Here is a 26,299-nt window from a genome sequence, read left to right on the forward strand (position 1 = left end):
TTGTACTTTAAAGTCCCCTGTTTTGTTGTTAAATTCCTCATCCTCTGCTCATTTTTGTATTGTCAGTTCATCAATTGAAGTAAGACTCTCATTTGGTGAGTTTGTTCTGTCAGATTTGTCTTTAAGTCTGGCTTTTATTTCTGCAGTCATTGCCAAAATTGTATCAAGTATGAGTTTATAGTCAGGTGGTGGAATATATTCTTCCATTTCTTTAGTATTTTACAAGTAGGCCTTTAGTGGAGGCTATTTTAATAAAAGTCAATAAAAGTCCACCTCCACTATTCCTAAAGGTTGTTGTCAGTGCCAAGTGTTCCCACTTTTTATCTTTAAAGATAATGTCAAGGACAAATTTGTTAGAGCCAGATCTCAGAGTAAAAAAAAGGTTTACTTGCTATACCAGGTTTCGCCACAAGATGTCCTCAATAGCATTTACAGTCTTTTTGCAGACTAATATAATATAAGTCTTTTATCCAATTAATTCATTTTTAGTAGTAAATAGGGTAATAGGTCCCCGTAAAAATAAGCAAGAAAAACTTTTTAGTGGCCCAAAAATTTCAGAGGTACAGATAGGGTTGCTTAGTTATTTAGCTTAGTCATTTGATTTCTTTTGAGGCTTTAAGGTTGTAAATCCCCAAGTAAGCAGTCACCGATCTTTCAAGAAGGGAGGAAAAGATTTTCAAGAAAGTCCCACAGGAAAGTAATCAGGGAAGTAAGAAGGGTAAGGTCTCACCCAAATCCTCCAGATTGCTTTGTTGCGCTTGATAGTGATTTTGGCTTTCGGCAGGGAATGGCTTAGTGATTGGCCATGTTAATGGCCGATCTCTTCTTCTTCGGGCCAGAGGAGTAACTCCGGATCAAACGGAGGGCTGCTGCCCTTCCGCGATCGCAGAGAGATAGCCTCCTCACGGAGGTCACCACTCCAGGGCAACTTTTAACCCTTTGCAGGGTCCTCTGAGGAAGAAAGACTGGATGGCGGGGGGGAGCTTCTCCCGGCACATCCACCAGTGCTGCATGCGCAAACCGGAAACCCACGTGAACCAGATTCTTGACAATACAGTCACAAATGAGTAACCAGTTGTTTACTGAGCTCTTTGCACACCATATTTTCCTTTGCTAATAGTATGGGCTGGAAATACTGTGCTCAAAATCATATCTGATCTACAACTACTTCAACCATACCTGAAAAATGAAAAGTTTTTCCTATAGTAAGATATTCAGGAGCTACAAAACATAAAAATCCATTCATTAACCTGTCTATTAAAAATAATATCCACTTGCGAAATGTAGCATTCTGTGATTATGTTATCCACCAAACAATACTGCCTATTATACAAATAATAAACCATTCCAAAGATTATCTGGCAAATACACAGTGAGAACCATCTTTTGCATTTGTAGGACAGTATGACCTGCAAAATCCATGTCAACATGTTATGATTGATGTCTTTATTGAAGCCTGCCTTGCCCGCTACTCTGTCTAATCTATTCACTGCATTTTGTAAAGCCTACTGAGTGCTAATACTGATTTTCTCCAAATTCTGGGTATTCTAATGCCAGGGATTGTTTTCACCATTAGTTCTTGAAGTAGCCTCCTTATGAACAGCAAACAAGATTACCTTGACCATTCAAAATGTAACATGAACTCGCATTTTGTTGAACTAGCAAATCTAAAGTTTGAAACCAAAAAAAACTTTAAAAAGTCCTACCTTAAAAGAAGGAGAAAATGCAACAAAGGAAAACAATAAAAAAGGAAATAAATTTGATGTTCTTTAATCTTAAAGAGAAATGAGAAGGATCTATGTAAATATTTCATTGAAATTTCTGCACAGAAGGATAATCTTAGGAACAGCTTTATTAATATACTTAAGAAATTGTGTCCAAACATGGATATACTGTATCTATCCCAATTTATATAATCCTTCAAGGCTCTTCATTGAAGTGCTAATGATTTGAGATAAAGCTATTTTCTATCCTTTTAAGACCATTTTAAATGCATCAGTTTTCTGATGTTTTGAAATAAACCTTGCTGCTACCAATAAAAACTCAATCAGTCTTATAGTGCATCATTTTCTATGTCTAAAGAAAATTGGACATAAAATCAACACGAGGGTTTATGCCAAAGTTTGCTAAATAATTTTCCTGTTTTTTTGAAAAATATTTTCACAAAAATTAAAAACTAGTTGGCCATTGTCCTACAACTGGCATTGTATAGTACTCTGCTTAATATACACTAGGAAGTTTATGGTTTATGTAGTATAACTTTAAAGGTAAAGGTAAAGGTTCCCCCGCACATGCGTGCTAGTCATTTCCAACTCTAGGGGCTGGTGCTCATCTTCATTTCAAAGCCGAAGAGCCAGCATTTGTCTGAGGACATCTCTGTGGTCATGTGGTCGGCATGACTAGATGCCAAAGGCTCACGGAACGCTGTTACCTTCCCACTGTAGTGGTCCCTATTTTTCTACTTGCATTTTTTTTACGTGCTTTCGAACTGCTAGGTTGGCAGAAGCTGGGAAAGTAACAGGCGCTCACTCTGTTACACAGCACTCAGGATTCAACCCACCAAACTGCCGACCATCTGATCGACAAGCTCAGCGTCCTAACCAACTGAGCCACCGCATCCCTTAGTATAACTTTACTGCAATATAAAATTAACTATTAATAATTTTCAAGATTAGTTCTTGCTAATTTACTAAAGCTTAAAAGGCATTCTGCACTACAGATTCCAATACAATTCAACATGTTGAAACTTTGTCATAATTTCATTACCCCGTGGACTTAAAATAAAAGTTTTATATAACATGTAAGTTATTTTAAATGAAATATGTTTTATAAGTAAATATGTATTTACTATTATCTTCCCATTTCTTCTTTTAATTGAAAAAAATAGTTTTTCAGATTTCATATTCCTAAGTATTAAATGTATTAGTTACTAAGAGTCAACAATGACCTGATGGCACTTAAAAGGTTCTTCTATGAGGTATGTATTTAGACATACTTTGTCTAATACAATCTACTATAGAGGTTATTAGTTTCTAATCTTTTAAATCACATACCACAAGCATTTACTTTTGTATATCTGCAATACATTATCCTAGCTCTGGAGCTGCTTTAGGCAACATCAGCACACTTCAACCTAGAAAAGATTATCTGTTTCTTCTGAAATTACTGTTACATTAACATTTGAATCCATTTCAATGCTTTGTAACTACCTATATTTATTTCTAAAAAAATCTTGGGGTAAAAGGAAGATAAGGTCTCCCATAATAATAACTTTATTGCTAATCTCAAGATGCCAAACTGTTTTTCCATTTGTACTTACAGCAATAAGTGGACAATTCTGCTAAGCTGTAGTTTCTTTATACTTTGAATGTCAAAACTGAGAACAGGCTATGTGTAATTGGAATTTACTTCATGTACTGTTGAGGAATTACTAAACCCTGCTGTTTGTGAAAAGATTATTTTCCTACTAGGGTCTAAGCTTTTTTGCTAAGAGTCTATTAAGAACCCAAGCATTTCTTGGTAATTTCCAATTTGACTTTTATAAATTTCAGAATAATTTGCCATTTTTATTATAGTGTGTGGGATTAGATCTTTCAGAACCACTAAACTATATCTTTCAAACATCCTGGAGCACTGGGGAACTCTCAGAGGATTGGAAAAGAGATGATGTAGTTCCCATCTTCAAAGAAGGGGGAAAAATGGATCCAGGAAACTACTGACCTATCAGCCTGACCTCAATACCTGGGAAGATTCTGGAAAAGATAATCAAGCAATAAATCAGCAAACACCTAAAGGCAAACAAAGTCATCACTAAAAGCAAACCTCCGTTTGTCAAAAACAGATCAGGTGACAAAATTAGTGGACCAGAGGAATGCTGTGAATATAATTTACTTGGACTTCAGTAAGGCATTTGATAAAGTAGACCACAACCTATTACTTGATAAGATAAAAAAATATGGGTTAGACAGCATCACCACCAGATGGATTCGTAGCTGGCTGACTGGCCATACTCAGCATGTGGTCCTCAATGTAACTGCATCTACATGGAGGGAAGTGTGTAGTGAGGTGCCTCAGGGCTCTTCAACATCTTCATCAATGATTTGGATGAGGGGATAGATGGGGAACTCATCAGTTTTGCAGACACCAAGCTGGCAGGAATAGCCAACACTCCAGAAGATAGGCTTAATATACAGAAGGATCTTGACAGACTTAAACATTAGTCACTATCTAACAAAATGAAATTCAATGGTGAAAAAAGTAAGATTCTACATTTAGGGGGGAAAACTCAAATGCACAGGTATAGTATATGTGATACCTTGCTCAATAGAGGGATCCTGGATTCCTAATGGACAGTCACTTAAATATGAGCCAGCAGTGTGCTGCAGCTGCCAAAAAAGCCAAAATAGTGCTAGGCTGCATTAACAGGGACAGAATCAAGATCACATGAAGTGTTAATACCACTTTATAATGCCTTGGTAAGGCCACACTTGGAATACTGCATCCAGTTTTGGTCACCATAATGTAAAAAAGATGTTGAGACTCTAGAAATAGCACAGAAAAGAGCAACAAAGATGATTAGGGGACTGGAGGCTAAAACATATGGAATTGGGTATGTCTAGTTTAATGAAGAGAAGGACGAGGGGTGGCATAATAGCAATATTCCAATATCTTAGAGGTTGCCAAAAGGAAGAGGGAGTCAAGCTATGCTCCAAAGCAACTGAAGGCAAGACAAGAAGCACCTGGTGGAAACTAACCAAAGAGAGAAGCAACCTAGAACTAAGGAGAAATTTCCTGACAGTTAGAACAATTAACCAGTGGAACAACCTGCCTCTAGAAGCTGTGAATGCTCCAATACTGGAAGTTTTTAAGAAGAGACTGGACAGCCATTTGACTGAAATAGCTTAGGGTTTCCTGCCTGAGCAGGAGGTTGGACTAAATGGCCTCCAAGGTCCCTTTCAACTTTTATATTCTAACTTGAGAATAATATCATGATAGAAATGAATTTCTCAATTTCTTAAAATTGTATAGGAAAGTTGTCAAAATATATAGGAAAGTTGCTTGTTGATTTATTTATCTACCTTCCATCCATCCATCCATCAACATCTTCAATTCATTTGGCCTGTAGGCTGTATGTGTATGTATGAATTATTGTGTTGTATATATCTATATCTATATTGAAGTAGATATTGATATAGATCATATAGATATTAATATCAAACATATCATGTAATGCTAATTCTGTGGTGATAGGTCCATAATCTATCCCCAAAAGTTTTCTGGAAGAGCCACTTATTGACAACTTTTTGTAAGACCATAAGAATGGGAGGCAGGATATTCAATAGGAGAAAGCCCAATAGAGAATGTCTACTGTAAGGGTCCCCCAATCATGGTCATAGTAGATAAGTACTCTTGCAGATATTTTTTTCAACATTCAGGTTGGGTTTTCAGAATTTACCTGGGGAAAAAAGATACCCAAACCTAAAACCATATTGGAATAAAGTTGGTGACTGCTACTTGGAATTGCACTCAGAAATATACTGTTAACCACTGCAACTCTTGCAGAAAGGGTGTAACATGCAGTATCAAAACAAAGAATGAAGTGTGTGGGCTATTGCATTTTGGAGCAACTGAAATTTCTGGATACTCTTCAACTAAAGTTCATGTAGAAAGAATTACAGTAATCTAGATGAGTGATTGTTCTCAGGGCACCCTATTCCATGTAGGACCACAAATGATGCATCACCTGAAACTGGGCAAAGATCTCTTGACCAGGGATCTGTGCATCCAAGAGGAACCATTCCACCTCAGATTTTAAATATGAGAATTAAAGCTGGTAGAGTCCTACAGTCCATTTGATTCTGAACTGACAACTTCTCCATCTTTCTTAGATTTTTATCTCTAGACCATGATAGCCCTCCAGCCACTAGGTCAAGACTATTGCGAAAATTATGTAGCTACGGTATGCAGTTCTGATCATAATCACTTTCCTCTTGCCCTATTTGGTTGCATAAATATGCCTGAAGTCAATCAAAAATGTTATTTAACTTTTAATTGTACTGAATGGGAATATTTTCTTTCTAAAGAAATGTGGATATAATCCCTTTGATAACAGTCTCATCCTAAAATGACAAAACTGAAGACCTAGAAAAAAAAATCATTTTTTCTTTTTTTATTCATGTCACAGTGATTGGCAGGAAAGCATGCAAAGATACCTTTAACCAAAAGGTTTCTACTTCTAACAAACTAAAACTGTCATTAATTTTTATTTGTGCAAGAAGTGCCAGCACACATAATGATTTCAGTCTCTGAAACTCTGCAAACACAGTATTTCCTTGACAACCTATTCATTATTGTCTCCCATGGTATTATCACTGTTTCAGAAGTCCCTTTGCACAAAAAGCACAAGAATTTACCAACATATATAGCTAGCGAATGTATTTCTTAGTTTGTAAGATCACTAATACCTTTTGTTGCTACAAACTTACCACTAATAGCATTGTCCTGCTTGACTTTATGACACCAACGATACCGAGAACAGATACACAAAAGAAAGAGAAACCAGTGAAAATCCCAATCCAGGCAGCACCATAGATATCATCATTGTCCGTAGCTTCCAGCAGTGGATATAGAGAGTTTTGATCAGACACGAAGAATATACATTCAGCCATGAGTGCGAGGCCACAACACTGAAACCAGAGAGACACATGAGTCATTCCAGAACATTCTCAAAATTGTTGCATTCATTTTTAAGGCAAACATCTGAGTCAAACAGAATACTCTGTTTGAATCTCATGCTTCCTTCTTTCATAAAAAGGATACTCCAGATCAAAAAAATACTATAGAAATTTGTAACTGGAACATTACAGATATCTTGCATAGCTTCCATTCTTCAAGCTTCCAAGTGTTTGCTTCAGTTCTGGACTCATTTGAATGGAAAATGATTTTTCCTCAAACTGGTGCCAATTTCTCTTTAATAGCCATTATGTTGGTCACATGACACTTATCCCAATTATATTTTCTTTACTTTACTTATTACTTTTTAGAAGAAATGCTACTTTTGTATGCTTTGATTCAACAAAGACATTTTCTTTTTGATTTTTTTATAAGAAAATGGAGAAGTTATTTCTCACTTACAATAGGCGGTTATTCTTGTCTCCTCAAATGAAAAGCACATTTGCATTTTTTACATTTCAAAGTAATGCTGAATTAGGAAATACATAGTATACATCCAGGCTTATACACACACATAGACACACACGCACACACACACACACTCCTAATCCTAATATGCAATTTAAACTATAGAAACACATTAATCAAAGCACAATAATATAAATGAATGAATGAATGAATGAATGAATGAATGAATAAATGAATGAATGAATGAATGAATATGTTTTCCACATTCAACTGTTATGTGTAGTGTATGGATTTTACAGCCTAGCATGGCTGCTCTTCTTCTGGCATGGGCCAGAATAAGGAATGAGAAAAAAAGGGGTGGGTGGGAGAGAAGCAGCTTCAGCCTTGAAGGGCAGCTTCTGTATTACGAATGAACTGACCTGGCTGCTAGCCAGGTCTGGTGTGGGGAGATTTTCAGGGGCAGTTTCATTGGGGCAGTGAGGTATATAGGTCTTGGGTAATAGAGCTCTGGGGAGACAGCCATCTTGATTGCTGCAGGACATGCTGCCAATGTAACCCTGAATTGGAGAGACAGAGGGTAGTGGAGAGTGGAGATAAGAGTAAAATTGGAGTGAACAGAGAAGGGGAAGGGAGAAAGGCTGGAGAGGAGTGAAGTGAAACTTCCAGGCAAGTATTGGTTGTTGTTTGGGGAAAGGAAAGCAGTGGTGAAAGGGTGGCTTCCCTGGAAATATGGAAGTGAAGACCCAGAAGAACAAGCTCCATTGAAGATGCACAACTCAGGAGGGGAAGGAGGGATCTGGCTGGATGCAATTGGTGGCCTCGCCCAAGACCCTGGAGGAAAGAAGGGGAATCAGCCACCAGTAGAGAAGCCCTGGTTTGGAAAAATTGGACAGAAGATCCTGAGAGAAGTTCTTCTGCCAACACAGGTGTTCAACTGAGCTGGAAAAAAGGTCAGGCAATACTAAGTACACCCCACTAATCCCATTCCAGTTCAGTTCAGTTTTTTTCATTTTTCTCTCTCTTACCAAGGCCAGAAACAAGGGATTGAGACAGAAATGGAAGAGGAGGAAGGAAAAGAGATAGATGGGGAAAGTCATCACAGGGAAATCTGGGAGTGAAACCTGATACCAGAACTGTGTTTTTATTCCTATTGTAAATAACTGTATGTAGTAAAAAGCATCAAAAGTCTCCACTGTGTTTTGGTATCCATTACTACCTTTGTAAATCCTTCACACTACAACAACCAGTTGTTAATTTGAAAGGGAATGACTGGATTCATGCATTCAACTAAACCAAAATAAAATTACCATAGCAAATTTCATTTCCAAATTTCAACTAATTTAATTTAATAATTTAATTTAATAATTTGATTTCTATACCGCCCTTCTCCCGAAGGACTCAGGGCGGTGAACAGGGCAATACACAATAAAAATCAGATACAAAAATTAAAAAACCATTAAAAACCAATTAAACATCATGCCCATAAAATCAATACATATTAAGTTAAAAACTAATTTTAAAAAACCCAACCCCACCCCGTCAGACCAGGCCAGCTTGTTCGAAAAAGAATGTTTTAAGATCGCGCCGGAAGGAGCGAAGGTCGGGGGCCGTCCGGAGCTCAACCGGTAAGCTGTTCCAAAGGTCTGGCGTGCCCACAGAGAACGCTCTCCCCCTGGGGGTCGCCAATCGGCATTCTTTGATCGGCGGCACCCTGAGGAGGCCCTCTCTGTGGGAGCGCACTGGACGGAGGGACGTTGACGCCGGTCGCAGGTGTTGCCGTAGGTAATCCGGACCCATGCCATGAAGGGCTTTGTACGTCATAACTAACACCTTGAACCTCACCCGGAGAGCAACCGGTAGCCAATGCAGCTCGCGGAGCAGAGGTGTAACATGGGAGTATCGGGAAACTCCCAAGATAACACGCGCGGCTGCATTCTGCACCAGCTGGAGTCTCCGGGTGGACCTCAAGGGCAGCCCCATGTAGAGAGCATTACAGTAGTCTAGACGAGAGGTCACGAGCGCATGAGTGACCGTGCGCAAGGCATCCTGGTCTAGATAGGGCCGCAACTGGCGCACCAGGCGAACCTGGGCAAAGGCCCCCCTAGTCACAGCTCCAATATGCTCTTCCAAAGAGAGCTGTGAATCTAGAAGGACCCCCAAGTTGCGAGCCCAATCTACGGGGGGTAATAGCTCACCCCCCATGGCCAATGATGGGATAATCGGAATTTCCCGGGATGCCGGCACGAACAGCCACTCAGTCTTGTCAGGGTTGAGTCGAAGCCTGTTCCTCCCCATCCAGACCCGGACCGCCTCCAGGCAACGGGACATCACGTCGAGGGCATCGCTGGGGTGGTTTGGGGTGGAAATAAAAAGTTGGGTATCATCAGCATATTGGTGATACCCAACTCCAAAACCACGAATGATCTCACCCAGCGGCTTCATATAGATGTTGAACAGGAGAGGCGAGAGAACCGATCCCTGAGGAACTCCACAAATGAGAGGTCTCAGGGTCGATCTCTGCCCCCCTGCCAACACCGACTGCGAACGTCCCAGGAGGTAAGAGGAGAACCACTGGAGAACCGTGCCTCCCACTCCTAACCCCCTGAGACGTCGCAGCAGGATACCATGGTCGATGGTATCAAAAGCCGCTGAGAGGTCTAAAAGGACTAGGACAGAGGAACAACCCCTGTCCCGAGCCCGCCAGAGATCATTCACCAGCGCGACCAATGCCGTCTCCGTGCTGTACCCGGGCCTGAAACCCGATTGGTACGGGTCTAGGTAGTCAGCTTCCTCCAAGAACAAAGGGAGCTGATGCGCCACCACGCTCTCAACAACCTTCGCCAAAAACCGAAGGTTGGAGACCGGACGATAGTTGTTTAAAATTGCTGGGTCCAAGGCCGGCTTCTTGAGGAGGGGTCTCACCACCGCCTCCTTCAAGGCGGCGGGAAAACTACCCTGACTCAAAGAAGCAGTAATCACTGCCTGGAGCCAGCCTCGTGTCCCATCCCGGGCTGCATAGGTCAGCCAGGAGGGGCACGGGTCCAACAAACACGTGGTGGAGCTCAGCTTCCCCATGATCTTGTCCACTTCTTCAGGGGTCACAGGATCGAACTCTTCCCAGATTAAATCGACAAGACCGCCCGTATCCTCTTCGACAGACTCTGCCCAGTCGGAGTCCAAACCGGTCCGGATCCGAGCGATTTTGTCCGACAGAAATCGACTAAACTCCTCGGCTCGACCCTGCAAGGGTTCCTCCCTCACCTCCTGGTTAAGGAGAGAGCGAGTCACCCTAAACCCAAAAAAAAAATATTGTTGGTTTGGACTTAGCTTGTTTATGTTTAAAGAAGGGACTTTTTATCATGTGATAAAGCAAAAAAATATTGGAATAGGATTCATATGTTAATACAGAAAATTCTTAAAGTCAATATAGAAAGAAAACCAGAGGCTTTTTCTCTTGGAGCTAATGGACAAAGACCTGGAAAAAAAATGGATACTTGATGTTATATATGTTGACAGCAGCAAGATTAGTTTACCTTCAGACATGGTAGACTACATTGATTCACACAATGGAGGAATGGTTGCAAAAACTGATGGAGCTAGCAGAGATAGCTAAATTGACTGTTTTGATTAAAGAAAAAAAATAAAAATACTTTTACTGTTACAAGGAAACCACTTCTGGACTTTGTGCTTGAGTGGAAAAAATTGAAATTTTGATTTTGGGCTTTACCAATTAGATAGATCTGTTGTTATTGAAATGGCTACTATTTTGTAAAAGTTAAAGAGTTGATGCTTGATATTGATATTCTATTTTACTGCACCAAAGGAAGTTGGAGGTCAATGACTTTTTTTCTTTTTCCCCTTCCCCCACTTTTCTATTCCCTTTCCCCTTTCCTATCCTTCCCACTATTTACTTTTGTATTTTCTTTGTATCATATATTATAGATTACAAATTTTGGAATTCAGATTTAGCTTGTTTTATAAACTGCAGTGTGATATATCAATGTAATCAACTGTAGCTTACAAAACTATTTTTTCAGAATCATGGTTTAATCATGTGTGAACCTAGACAGCGATATATTTTTGGAGAAGCCATTGTTAAGTTACTTACCCCTATGACAACATTTCCCAGAATTAGTAAGCCCTGAAAGCATCGCACACCAGTATCTCCTTTTGCCATCTTTAGTTTGCAATCCAATCTAGAAAAGAATTATACATGTGTTAATACTGCAGGTTCTCTCAAAACGTCTGTCTTTTCCTCCTCTTTCGAACCCTGAAAGCCACACAATCTTCGGCCATTTCCCCCCAAAAAAGCCTCAAAGACTTAAAAAAATCACAACAAAACAATCCTGCAGTTCTACAATAATTTTTAAAATTGTACAGGAAAGAACACCTGTTCTCACTTCATTAGCAAATAATATCTTAATCAATCAGAGCTGGAAGGGACCTTGGAGGTCTTCTAGTCCAACCCCCTGCTTAAGCAGGAGATCCTAGATACCATTTCAGACAGGTGGCTGTCCAGTCTTCTTAAAAAGTGATGAAGCACCTACAACTTCTGAAGGCAAGCTCTTCCACTGATTAATTGTCCTCACTGTTAGGAAGTTTCTCCTTAATTCCAGGTTGCTTCTCTCCTTGATTAGTTTCCATCCATTGTTTCTTGTCTTGCTTTCTGGTGCTTTGGGAAATAAGTTGGCCCCCTCCTTTTTGTGGCAGCCCCTCAAATACTGGAATATTGCTATCATGTCACCTCTATTCCTTCTTTTCTCTAGACTAGCCATATCCAGTTCCTGCACCCACTCTTCATATGTTTTGTCTCCAAGCCCTTAATAATCTTAGTTGCTCTTCTTTGCACTTTTTCCAAAGTCTCAACATCTTTTTTGTAATGTGATGACCAAAACTGGATGCAAACTGTGGTCTTACCAAGGATTTATAAAGTTGTACTCTTAAAGAATAACATGTTTATAATCCTTCTAGTTCTGAGGGATGGAATAGAATGGAATGGAATACTTTATTGAACAAGTATGATTAGGGACACAAGGAATTTGTCTCCAGTGCAAAAGTGTTCAGTGTACATTCAAAGCAACAGAGTAATAATAATCATAATGATGCCAATAAGAGGGAGTACTAGAGAAGATGAGAAAGATAATAATAGTACTTATAGCCATACAACATGGATAAATAGACATAAGACAATACTGTGAGGATTAGGTGTTCAACAGATTGATGACACAAGGGGAAAAAATGTCCCTTGGTCTAGTTATTTTGATATGCAATGTCGTATAGCAGCGTCCCGAGGGAGGAGTTGAAATAGTTTATAACCAGGATGTGAGGGAGTCCATAGATATTTTCTCAGCTCTCCTTCTGACCCACACAATATACAGGATAAAAAATATCAAATATTACCACCTGTATAAAGCATACAGTATTTAAAATGGCACCAGACAAATTCAAGGTGCTGGTTATCATCTATAAAGCCCTACATGGCCTGGGTCCGGGGTATTTGAGGGAACACCTGCTGCCGGCATCAAATGCCCTTTGCCCAGTGCGCTCCCACAGGGAGGGTCTGCTCAGGGTCCTGCCGGTAAGAGATTGCCGGCGGGTGACACCCAGGGATAGGGCCTTCTCAGTGGGGGCGCCTGCCCTCTGGAACCAGCTGCCAGTAGAGCTGAGGACTGCCCCTGACCTCCGATCATTCCGCCGGGGCCTGAAGACCTGGCTCTTTGAGCTCTCGGGCCCAGGCTGAGGAGAAATTTATTTTAATTGGGGTTTTTAATTGTACAGGGTTGGTTTAATCTTTTTTAAATTGGTTTTTTAACTTTTGTATGGTTGATTTTTAACTCCCTGTAAACCGCCCTGAGTCCTCAGGGAAAGGGCGGTATATAAATGCAATAAAATAAATAAAATAAATAAATAAATCTCCATAGTAGCCAAACTGAAAAGATTCTTCTTTTCAAAATTACATTTGGAGAATTGCATTTTAAGTGAAGCATTTCTCATATTCATTCCTCACAGAAAACCATGAGTCATATAAAATGTTTATTAACTTTTAGGTGGGAATTATTACTTAGGAATTGATGAAGCTTTTGAACACATATATTGTAAGAAAATATTTGTATTTCTACCTCAGTTGAATTCTGTTATAATTTTGGAATCCATTCTACATGCTTCAATTCATATAATTCATTTCTCCACGTGATTATTTGTGCTAGAATTAAAAGTATTGTGTTTCTTACATGTTATACCATTCCTAGGAATGCAATGAGTCAGATTTTTCGTAGTTTCTCACACCTACCTGTGAGGTTCCTTCAATCCTGGGCGACACCTTCTGCTTTATGGTTGAAAATGTTATTTCCTATTTTACAGCAGATAGCCTACAGCAAGCTTGATTCAACCTTTTTGGGTGAGAAAGTCACACCCATCAGAAATTCTGTTGCAGCCACTGTTATGGATCCGGCTGAGAAAATAATTCAAAGAGCCAGTTGCAGCTAGAACAAGGGAGACCAGGAAAGTAACATTCCGGTTGAATGTCTTAAAGTTCTTAAACTTTCTACTCAACATTCCAGTCCTTAGAATCTTCCATGGAATTTACACACCCTCTCCACCATTCTCTCATGTACTTGCAGGAGCAAGACTACTAGGCAGGTTTTTCTACTGCTATGCAGAACTACTTTTTTTCCCTATTTTTTTTTCAATCATTTTTTATTTCTTTCAGAGGAGAAGAGAAATTCAGTGATATTTGTATGGATGAAGTGTGGTGCTCTTTTTTTTTTTAGTTATGAGATGGGGGGGGGAATGTGGATATCCTTTTAACATTATACAATCCTTGGTTCCTTCTTATACTTTCAATAAATCTATTGCTTACATATAATTTTAATAAGGATTTTTATATAAATAAAAGTTAAACATAAGAACATATATAAAGAAAAAGGAAAAAAAAGAAAAAAGTATGAACAAAACAGTACAAATAAAGATGACAAGAAAAAGATGAAGAAGTCTTCCAATGTTCTTTACAGCATTTGCAGAACAACATACTATCCCTCTCTCTGATTAAATTACACGGTTCCCCTCTATCTCATTGTCAATCTTTTAAATCAGCAAACTCAGAAATCAACATTTTATTTTTTTACATTTTCAGCAAAATGTCATAAAAGTACTTGCTTTATCCCTGATCAAATACTACAATTTTGCCATTTCTGAAGATTTATCTACATTTAGTTGGATTCTGCCCCTGTGTAACATAAATCCAGCAACTGTGTCTTATACTATTTCATAAGAGAGAAAAAGAACTTAACTCTCTTTAATGTGATATTCATTCAGATATTTGAAGAGTTCTATCATGTTTCTCCTGAGTTATCCTTTTTTCAAGATTAAAAGCAGGGGTGTCAAACTGCCGGCCCGTAGGCCGGACGTGTTATGAAGAAATCGCGCCCACCCCATTGACGGCAATGGGGAAAAAGTTCTGATACCTTGCACGACATCACGTGACGTTGTGAGTTTGACATGTCTGAAATATGGTGTCCCAAACTGGGAAAACCCTTACTAGTCAAGATGAGTCTAACCAAAGCAAGACTGACTAGAATGATTACTTTCTGTAATCTGGAGACTATGATTCTCTTGATGAAAACTGCTGGATCATATTCATCTGCAGACAAGTATGTCCACAATCTTTTTCACATGTGCAGTTGGCATACCAGATGGCTGCCATCCTATACTATGATTTGTTTTTGTTTTTTTACTGTGAACTTTGCACTTATATCCATTATATTTTCTTCTGTTATTTTTAAACTATAATTCAGATTTTTATTTCTATATTCTGTGTCAAATCTACCTTACCTGATTTTGTATCATCTGAAAATTTGATAAGCATTCTCTTCAGTCACATATAAGATTGATTGTTGTGGCATACCACCTAATACCATTCTCTTAATTTTATGGATAACCATATGTTTTGTAAGCCAGCCATGTAATCAGTTTATTGCAATCTATAAATAATCAGCTTGCTAAGTCAATTTTGTCTGATCTTTTGCTGCAGCCAAGATATAGATATAACATTCCACAGTCTATTAAGGAAGTGATAAAAAAATGAGATATTACTTTGTCAAGATATGTTCTTCACAATTTCTTGGTAGCTTCTAATAAGTATTCCTTTGTTTTCAAAATGTTTACATATTAAATCCTTACAGATTGGCTTTAAAATATTTCAGATTGATACCTAACAATATTCTAAACTGAAATTTTCTGAAATTTCCTGTAGCCCTTGGGGAGAACTTTTACTGCCCTCCACTCCTTTGGCACTTTACTAATTCTCCAGTTTTTCTCAAACATAGTACATAGTTCAGCTGGATAATTAGCAAATTCCTTCAACATTCTAGGAAGTAACTGACTTGATCTTCAAGTTTAAACTTTTTTCAAAATGAATGGGTATTCTGTAAACGTATTTGTATAATCTCAAATTTCAGTCCTGCTCCTTCATCCTACACTTCTCAATTTCCTGATGGAACATGTATATCTGCTGGAGAAAACTGAACCACATTGAGTAATTGTTCGTTCTCTGTGTTACCTATTAATATTTTGCCTTCTTCACTGAGCAGCTGGTGTACTGATCTTTTCCCTTTTTTTTTTAATTCTTAGTATCTCTTGCTTAGTAATCTATTATCAGAGCTATTATTACTGCTTGCCAGCTGCTAACATGCTTTTTGAAAGGCTCCAAAAATCATATGGAGAATTTGTGTTCTGCTTTGTTTTTTGGATAAGTAAAATAAGAACAAAGCACTGAATCTCTTATGGCTTAAAGATTACTGAAATAACGATGTTATAATTTCAGATGCCCAAGGGTTCTTTAGCACCTTTGATGCTAGTAATATTCATAATATAACACAAAGTAATACAAAGTTAAAAGGTGAGAGGAAAAAAAATAGCAGTATAATTAATTCTGTTCTGTCTTTATATAGAATGAAATGTCTATGTCTAAATCAGCTCCCATAACTCAATGCTCTTCAGATATGTTGAATTACAGTTCCCAACATTCTACATCCACTATTTCCAACAAATAAATGACTGAGAAATTATCATATTTACAGCTCCAAACTCTTAGAGACTGCTAGACTGGAATATCCATAACTAGTTCAGCCTTCCCAAAACTGTTTACTGGCATTGGTAAACTTTTGCATTTTAGACTTGTTTATAGGTAAAGGTAAAGGTTCCCCTGCACGTGCGTGCTAGTCGTTTCCAACTCTAGGGGCCGGTGCTCATCTCCGTTTCAAAGCCGAAGAGCCAGCGCTTGTCCGAGGACGTCCCCATGGTCATGTGGCCAGCATGACTAGACACCAAAGGCGCACGGAATGCTGTTACCTTCCCACCGTAGTGGTCCCTATTTTTCTACTTGCATTTTTACGTGCTTTCGAACTGCTAGGTTGGCAGAAGCTGGGACGAGTAACAGGCGCTCACTCTGTTACGCGGCACTCGGCATTCAACCCGCCAAACTGCCGACCTTCTGATCAACAAGCTCAACGTCCTAACCCACTGAGCCACTGTGTCCCTTTTAGACTTGTTTATATCACCATGCTAATACAATATCTCAGCTGTAACACATGGTTTCGGGGATCAAGACAAGTCAGCTACACGCCTGTAGAGGTATCTCTTTTCAAATAAAGCAATGACCTGGAACTGGCTGTTTTGTTATGTGTGAAACTTCCTAACTGAGCTTTGCTGCTTTTAACAATTGTAGAACCAAAGCTTAAAAACCAACAAATTTTTTTTTGCAAGTAAACAAAGAGTGGGAAAACACCCTGACTCCACCAAAACCTCAGAAGCCTTGTATAAAAGAGAAATGTTTTTGAAAGGGTGTGGTTGAGAACAGAATCTTCTATGGGATTGAACCTTATTCTACAATCTCCCAGTTTGCACACTCAGAAATTCCATTGGGTAATGGGAACTGTTTTTTCACTGTAAAATATTTCATTTCCTAATTTTTCCCTAAACAAATTATGTCTGAACATTTGGACGCCCTGAAGACTCGTAAGAGCTAGGAATATTTGTTTTCAGCACCATATTTAAGATCATTCTTAGCTATTAGTTTGTTTGCTTATTTACTTATTTTATGTATATTCTGCCTTTATTCCGCCTTCATTTTTCAAGTTGGTGAACATATCCAACATACCTTCCTCCTCCTATTTTCCCCAGAACAACAACCCTCTGAGGTGAGTTGGGTTAAGAGAGAGTTACTAGTCCAAGATCACCCCAGATGGCTTTCATGGCTAAGGTGAGACCAGAACTCACAGTCTCCTGCTTTCTACCCTGGTGTCTTAACCACTAGACCAGACTGGCGTTAGTGTATATGGGTGACACAAAATACAAAAGATGCACTGGGGAAATAATGAAGCACCCAAACTGTCTGTTAGTACAACGCCACCTAATAGGTTGGTAATGAAGAATATGCTGACTCTCTAGATCAGGGGTAGGCAACCTTTATGACTCATGGAGTTGAAGTCCACGAGTCATAAAAGAGCCAAGGTTGCCTACCCCTGCTCTAGATTAAAGATTATAACCTGAATATAGCAGCAGGTATATGCTTGGGCTAAAATTGGGCATTGGTTTCACTGAAGGCATGCTAGCCAAAATGTGCTAAAACCTTAACCAATTAAAGCTGGGATGGGAGGCAAAGATCAATATCTGAGGGTGCATCTGATGACCCTGTTGGGTGGAAAACTGAAACTCAAATGATAAGAACAATAAACATAAAGAGCCTTAAGTAATAAACGAAATGTAAGCAAGGAAAAAACAGATATCTTGTGATGCTGTGAAACCAAAAGGAAAAAAAGAGGGAAGGGGAGGATCTGAATGAAGGTTGTACTAATCTTGTGGAGTGGAGTTGATGAGTACATGCATAAAAGTGAAAGTATATGCTTCATTTATGAATGAAAGGGCTAAAATGAATGGCAGAAAGGATGAAGTGGTATAATTTTGTGCGTGTGTGTTTGTGTATGTGTGTGCGCGTGTGCGCATATGCACCCATACGGTGGTGACAGCTGGATGCTACATCCATTGAACACTAACAATGGAAGAATTATGGGAAAAATTGTGGATCATTCTGAATGAATGAAATTCAGGGAAAAGAATATTCAATAAGATGACATGAATGGATGACTGGGAAAAAGACAGCATAGTATAGAAAACTGATTGGGCAATTCAGAAATACAGGAATGAAATTAAATGAAAAAGAATGGTAATTGTTGATAAGCAGTTGCTTAGAAAAACATCTAAAAGTTTGTTTTAAATGTGTTTGAATATAAGTCTATTCATATGTATATATGAATGCAAATATAAAAGCTTTATTTATTTGATTGTCTGTGATGAAAGACAGAATTAGTGAGCGATATGAGAGTTATGACAGGCTCAGTGTATAAGACAGATCAACATTTTGTTAACATCCAGAGTTGAACTTGGAGGGAAAATGGATAGTGAAAAAATGGAAAGAAATGAAGGAAGAATGCCTGTGAAAGTGAAAGCATGAGACCTGTATAAAACCTGATTAGAATATAATCTCCTAATAAAATGAATGGGAGGTGGATGTAAGGAAAGATGTTGAGGAAACATTTTGGAACAAGGCATGAAGGATTATGCTACAGAATCCCACAAGTATATTAATAGGAAAATGTTTGGTAGGATAATGAAGTTATTTTTTCCTGCAAACTGGATAAATATGCAGAAAAGAATGATTACCATGGAAGACAAAGCAGAAAAATATTGCATAATATGTTTAAAGGGGGAAAGATAATTGTAATATCATGGAGGTAAAGGAACAGATAACATTAAAAATCAGAGCATTGTTGATGGAAATGATAATTTTTTTGAAGTAATAGAACCAGCAGCTCAAATAGATCCTTGCTTCCAGTGAGCATTCTGGCTTGATTTCCTGTAATTATTGAATTGATGGTTCCTTTGATTGTTCAAAGAGCACAAAGCTAGGTCCAGGTTTAGTTATATTTTTATGGAATGAATTTTAGGTATTGGGATTGGAAATTTTCTAGACTTTTTCTGTCAGATACGTATTTGTATTGTTGTGATTAGTAGCTGATAGACTGATCGACAATCTGCATCCAGCATTAGCAGTTCATCAGAACTTTTCTATCTCTTGCTATGTAATCTATTTGATTGTGGTGCTGTCCATTTGGAGATGTCCAGGTGTAGAACCATATTTTATATTTAAATAATGCATTAGACTTCTATATAGAAAATGGGCCCTGCATCATTGTAAGTTCCTAATCTAATTTTTCCAATCATATACATTTTTCTCCAACTTTTCTTTTAAAGTCACAAAAAATTATTAGAACATGCTTCTTTGGTACTGAATCTACTATTTCTGGTAATTTTCTATATAATTCTTCATCTATTTCTTCTTCCATTGATGATGCATATACCTGTATAATCAAGAAACTAAGAGACTAGCCTTGAAACTTGATAGAAATTACACTCCATTTTTAAATTTGGGTTTCACTTCCAGAATACAACATTTTGAATTTATCTGATTGGAAATGTCCCATTCCTGTCTATTTTAGTTCATTTACTCATAGAACCCCTCTCCTAATCCATGTCATTTCCATTTTAACAAAATCCAGCTTTTCTTGCAGTCATTTCATGTTTCCATTCTACGATTTTTCAGTCAGCTCCCAGCTCTCCCCACCAATTCTGCCTACAATCAGCAACTTGCTTTTCCAAAGGTTTTGATGCAATTATATATACTGCCTAGACCTACTTCAGAATGCTCTTTGTTCTTGCTTTGTAGCCAAAAAAATCACCTCCAGACCTGGGGCCCTCATCTTTAAAAGAAAGATTACACTATTTCTTTGTAAGCTTGTTTCCATGGGTTTTATTGCCATTTGTGAAGAATTATGTGCTATTGTTTTCTTCCTCAGAGTTCCTCAGGAATAGAGTTGCTACAACTTCAGCAGTGGCTACTTGCTCATAAACCCATCAGATGCGCCAGTTGCGGCCCTATCTGGACTGAGATGCCCTACGCACAGTCACCCATGTGCTCGTGACCTCCCGGCTAGACTACTGCAACGCTCTCTACATGGGGCTGCCCTTGAGGACCACACAGAGGCTTCAACTGGTGCAGAATGCAGCCGCGCGAGTTGTTATGGGAGTTTCCCGATACTCCTGTGTAACACCTCTTCTCCGTGAGCTGCTTTGGCTTCCGGTTGCCCTCCGGGTGAGATTCAAGGTGCTGGTAATGACCTATAAAGCTCTGAATGGCTTGGGTCCGGATTATCTAAGGGAACACCTGCTGCCGGCATCAACTTCCCATCGTCCTGTGCGCTCCCACAGGGAGGGCCTTCTCAGGGTGCCGACGGTTAAGAAGTGCCGGCGGGTGATCCCCAGGGGGAGGGCATTCTCTGTGGGTGCGCCTGCCCTTTGGAATGATTTACCAGTGGAACTTCGGACCGCCCCCGATCTGCGTACATTTCGCCGGGATCTGAAAACTTGGTTTTTTGATCTATCAGGCCTGGACTGAAGGGGTTTTAGCTTTTAATATTGTTTTAATTGTTGGGCTTATGTAATTTAATCTATTTTAATTTATACTATTTTTATATCATATTTTATGTTGCCCTGTAAACCGCCCTGAGTCCTTCGGGAATAGGGCGGTATAAAAATTTAATTAAATAAATAAATAAAATAAATATTTAACCTTGGCCCTATGCCAGTACTGACTGCTCTGCTGCCAACAGCCAGGAAGATGGACTATGCAGTACTTCTAAAGCAGTCTTGTAACTGGTCATGCCCATCATAGCAGTCAATTTATAACTAGTGCTCAAAATGCTGTTTACCAACCTATCACACTTAACAAAATAACAATCCCAGATTTATTATACTCCATAAGAATGGATAGTACTGATATATATATATATATATATTAGCATTTATCTGCATGTATGGCACTAGTCCAGACATAATGTCTTAAAGAAAATATACTGAGGCACAGAAAGCAGAAATCTATAAATGAAATCTGTAGGGCTGCTGAAACCAGAGCAATCCATAACTTCTCAGTGCTTTTTATTAATGAATATTTGGAGCAAGATAAATGCAGCTGTTTTAAAAAGTTCTTCCCTGGTCTCTGTTTGTCTCTTGTATTTACTTAGCTACAAGCCAGCTGTACTGTATTTATTGATCGTGACTCCGAGTGAATGTGTATATATGAATGCAGTTTACTCTTAGCAATGGGATGGGATATGCTTAATCAATCCTTGACTATCCTGTCTCATAATCAGGGTATATTGCTCATATATATTTTGGAGCTTCCAGCTAAAGCTCAGCAAGGTTGTCAATCAAAAAAAAATCACAAATAGTGCCTGTTAACTGTAAGTTTCAGTTGGTTACTCATCAGTTTTTAGAATAGGGAGCTGATACCAGATGCTAGAACAATTTGCCAATTGAGAAGCATCCAAGCATAGTCAAACAAATGCAAAATTTCTCTGGACTGGCAATGTATTCTCAAATCCCTCATTGACATTACACAGATCTGTAGTGACATGCCCTGAATCTAATTCATTGCATTAGAAACAAACTTCTGTTTTCCATTGAAACCATGCTGCCTTTTTACTTATTTGTTATCTGGTAGCAGACAATGCCTTGTCCTAAACCTTTATAAACTCAGCATACTTGGTGCACTACAGCTATGGATATTTATAGTGTTTTTCAAATTTTAATATATAAATACTCAAAATACTTCAGAAACTCCCATGAACATGGTCAATGGTTGACTAAAAGTTCTGGAGCTGTGACTTCCAACACATATCTGGAGACTATCATAATGGAAAAGGTTACACTGATGACACTTCAAATATATTAAATCACCAGCCCCATCTACACTGTTTGATGAGATGATATTCAAAGCATACTTAGCATCTTTTTAAAAAATTGTCCTGTTTTCATTTAACTTGTTACTATTAGAGCTTTTAACAGAATAAGCAAAAAGGAATTTGGTTTTTTATTTTGTTCTTTATACAACAAAAACATCAATCACACTGACAAACATGGCTATTATATAGTATTAACAGTATTGACAACATAGTCTTAAGGTGTCATCTTATCTGCCAGCAACTGTTTTGACTGTCATTGACTGCAAATGGTAATATACGACAAATTTAAGTTAATGATTTCATTATCCTTGTATTAAATGAGTAAAATGCATTGGAAAATTTGGATTGTATCATTTCAGTGAATTTACCTAACTCCTTTTTTACGACCGTGTAATCCCTTAATTTGGGGTAGAGTTGGAGCACCTGGATGGAGCTGAGCATTTACTGGCTGGATGCCCTTCCTGACACCATGCAGAGTTTGCAGCAGATATTTTTTCTTTGCACCCTAAGAGAGAAAAATCTGCCACTACCTAGTATTGAATTCTCAACCTTCCGAGTGGGAGGCGTCTTCACCACTAGGCCACCATGCTGTTCATTGTCCTTATATTAAAGGAGTAAGGTCCATTGGAAAATCTGGATTGTATCCAGATAAAACCATCATTAGATTTCAATGAATTTACATAAATGCAACTAAATTAAGAACAACAATTGGCTTGGTATCCTTTTTCCTTCAAGTGTTTTTTTTAATTTTTGACTGAACATTTATTTGTTATCAGTTATATCTTATTTATCATATTATGCAAACTAGTAACCATAATAATGAACTGAACAAAGTCAAGATCCAGTTCAGTGTCTTGAAGAAAAAAGGCACTTTAAAAAAGAGTTGATAAATACATGAAATCTTAATATTTGCAAATATAACTGGAAATATTTTCAATCTTATACTGAGATTCTTAATAGCTGAGGAAAATTTAGCTTAAATTGTCTTTGCCCAACTTTTAATTGTAAGTTATACAAACTATGCTATTGTGTAAGAATTAAGTCTCTTGACAAGAAGCTTATGACAGCTAAATCAAACTTTATGAAAAGCTATACAACCCACAACCCATAGGGTCATGATTTCAGTGATATTTCCTTACCTAAACTGGTAACCAGAATGACCATGGGCAGGCAAAAAAGCAGCAGGAACAGGAGCAACTTTTGACTTCCTACCAGCTTACCCATTGACTGCTTGTGGGAAGCTAGCAGAGAGCACCAGAAATAATGATGAAACATCATGGTTGATCACAGAGGTGCTGCACTGACCATAACTTGACCAATACAACTGATCTGAAGATTGTTGAAATTTCAATTCCATAAGAGTAATAGGTTCCAAACTTAGAATACATTCTTCAGGTTAGCCCATTTGAGGTACCTTGGTTCAAAAATTGTTACCCTATGATGCACCATTTTGCCCAGCTGAAGATTACAAAAAGTTTTAGTAGCATATGGATAGATATTAACCATTTATATACAGGAACACGCTTCACTGAACTGAATAAGATTTCCAAGTAAGATCAAGTTTAATGGATATTTTAAGTATTCAGCTGTGGATCTGAGCATAAATACAGTATGGGTAATTGAATAAGGGACCATCCAAAAGAATTATAGATGGCCCACAAAGTTTAGAAGAATGTACAGAACACGACACATCAGTTTTTCAAACTGATACCAGTCCAAAATGGTGCTTTGTCAGCTACTCTATTGCATATAACTCAGCAAGGAAAATGCTGAAATCGTCTGTAAAATAAGTTGAATTAGGTATAAAGCTATAACATCCATTTACAGGCATCACTTTCTGTTAGCTTTTCCTGATTAAAAAGGAACTGTTTGCTCAAAAACAATAAGGCTTACATTTTTTTCACTTGCATTCTACAAGTTTTTCTTACCTACAGTAAGCATCAATAGTATCGTAACTTGTTTCTTCTAGGAAACATAAAAATAAAAAGCTTAAAGCAACGCCCCACATTTAGATTAAACTTAAAGTATGTAAGTAATTTAAGAGTTTTCTATTTAGCCAGCATGATCAAACGGAAGCAAACCCAGTGACAAGTTTTGTTTTGATCGCATTAGTGTTAGATATTAATATGTACTAACTTTAAAAATATTTTAGATTTAACAATAGGAAAAGACACTTTAGTTAAAAATTCAAGAATACGTTTACTCACCTTCTTTCACTCTGTAACCAAGCAATTTGCTGTGCCAACCCACCCAGTCACTTTTTAAAAGTGCCCAAGGCACCCAAGAACAATGGCATTTGATTGGTCAGAAGGGAAGATCTATCATATGACACAACCCTAATCTGGTCCAACCAGTTCTTAGTTGTGATAGGGCCAGCAGGTCTCTTGAGCCGCGACATTTACCCATTATAGTGGAATGTGGTTGTACTCATACCCATTCACCAAACTTTATGAAGTTTCTATTATTACATGCCATCAAACATTAACAAGTTATTCATATGATCTTTAAAAGTAAATCAGGAAAAAAAATAAAGAGCTATTATTTGCTTTACTAAATATATACAAAGCAAGCAGCCTTATTTGGAAGACAATAGAAACTGGCATTTAAGGCAGTGTTCTGCAGAAGAACAAGAAAATTAAGGAGCTATATTGATGATATTTTCCTTCCCTTCAAAAGTCTTCCACAAGATATGTGCAAGTCTATATTTAAAATGAAATTCAGGAAGGTTAATTTCATGGCTCCTTTCTGTCCCATAAGTTTAGGTTGTAAACTAGAGGCATCCATATGCGGGGTGTAAGTGGGGGATAGAGGGGTCAAAAAAGTCAGTATTTGTACTGGCACAAATTGGCTTTTTGAGTCTCCCCCTATGCAGACGCCCTGACTGTAAAACACTTTGACCTGACCCATTTATTGTGTTAATTTATTTTATTTATATGTATAAATGAACAAGTATTATTCTGCCTTTCTTGCTATAGGGCCACTCTAAGCCATAATTCTACACAGACTTAGATGATATGGCCATCAAGCCACAATGTTGTTTTTTGTGTGGCTTATTATGGAGTACAGGGCCAGCTACTCTAGTTGTAACTACAGCTGAGTTTAAAATGCAATTCTATGGAGGGAGTCTCTTTATAGGTCTGTGAAGAGTATCCAGAAGCTCCAATGAGCACAGAAAGCAATGGTGCAGACAGTTATGTGTGCTCCCAAAACAGCACATATCACATTCTGCTCCATTGTCAAGGTAATGATTTACAAGCTAACCAGCTTATATAATGTGAGATGAATGATGCAATGTTAGGAATGACTCAGCAGGAGTCTGTATCCCTTTAAGAGCTGGAGTATAAAAAGGAAGGCCTTGCTGGAGTCTTTCTCTGTTTCCTGCTGTAATTGCTGTGTATTGGAGTTTGCTGTATCACCTCATGTATGTATTTTGTTTCTAGTGTACATTTGTAGATAGTGTAATATAAACCACCATTTAAATACAAACCACTGTGTACTGTATTTATTCCTGGGTTATCTCATCACAATAAGACTGTGCATGCTCTGACTTCCATGATCTGTATTGGTTGCTAGTTTGCTTCAGGGTTCAATGCAAGATTCTGGTTTTAACCTTTAAAGCCCTTCATGGCATGAAACTGAGCTATTTGACTGATTATCTTCTTATGTCAGCCCCCAAAACCAAGAAAGACACAGGATGTTTCTTCCAAACTGAATTCTTTATCTACTAGGTGCATCTACCATATACTCAGGGAAGGGCTGTCTTCACCCTCTTTCTCTCACACAAAATATCTGGACTCAGCTAGTTGGTCTTGGAGCCAGGATAAAGGAACTTGGATGACACATGTGTAGCCTTTGCTTTAGTAGTAGTCGAATATATTTTGTAAAGTGATCAGTTATCTGTGGTTTCACTATTCTGCTACAGTTAGAAAGGAAAACAAGCTCTGTTTAAAGTGTTGACAGGAAAAGCCCAGATTCACATCCTTCCTGAGCCATGAAGCTTATTGATGACTTTGGGCCAGTTATTGTCTTTTAGGCCAGAATAGCCACAGGGATTTTGTTGCAGGAAGAATGAAACGAGGAAGTGCTATATTCTGTCTTGAACTTTTAGAGGAAGAGGAGACTAGAAATTTAACAAATTAATAAACATGATATTCAAAGAATTCTTATTATAAAATGAAAAATGAGGCTGGAGAAAAAAAAAGTATTTTTCTTCCCACCTAAACATCTACATTTCAGGAAAGTGTTGCATGGATTGTTTTAATGTTGTGATTCAACCATTTATTTTTCTATTAGAGTAGAGGTGT

The 26,299-nt window shown here is 38.1% G+C and overlaps 1 protein-coding gene across 2 annotated transcripts in view; it reads right to left on the bottom strand.

Moving 5' to 3' along the window:
• UPK1B (uroplakin 1B) overlaps positions 1-24,238 on the bottom strand; it is a 73,986-nt gene extending 49,748 nt beyond the window's left edge. For both annotated transcript variants that reach the window (XM_081327281.1, XM_081327280.1), the window contains exons 1-3: positions 24,203-24,238; positions 11,249-11,336; positions 6,486-6,686 (exon numbers count right to left, since the gene is read on the bottom strand). In XM_081327281.1, coding sequence (XP_081183407.1) covers positions 6,486-6,686; positions 11,249-11,317 — 270 coding nt within the window. In that variant the 5' untranslated portion in view covers positions 11,318-11,336; positions 24,203-24,238. The remainder of the gene's footprint in view (positions 1-6,485; positions 6,687-11,248; positions 11,337-24,202) is intronic.
• Positions 24,239-26,299: the final 2,061 nt, after the last annotated feature.

Source organism: Vipera berus, assembly GCF_964194415.1.
Source record: "Vipera berus genome assembly, chromosome: 4".
Taxonomy (NCBI): Eukaryota; Metazoa; Chordata; class Lepidosauria; order Squamata; family Viperidae; genus Vipera; species Vipera berus.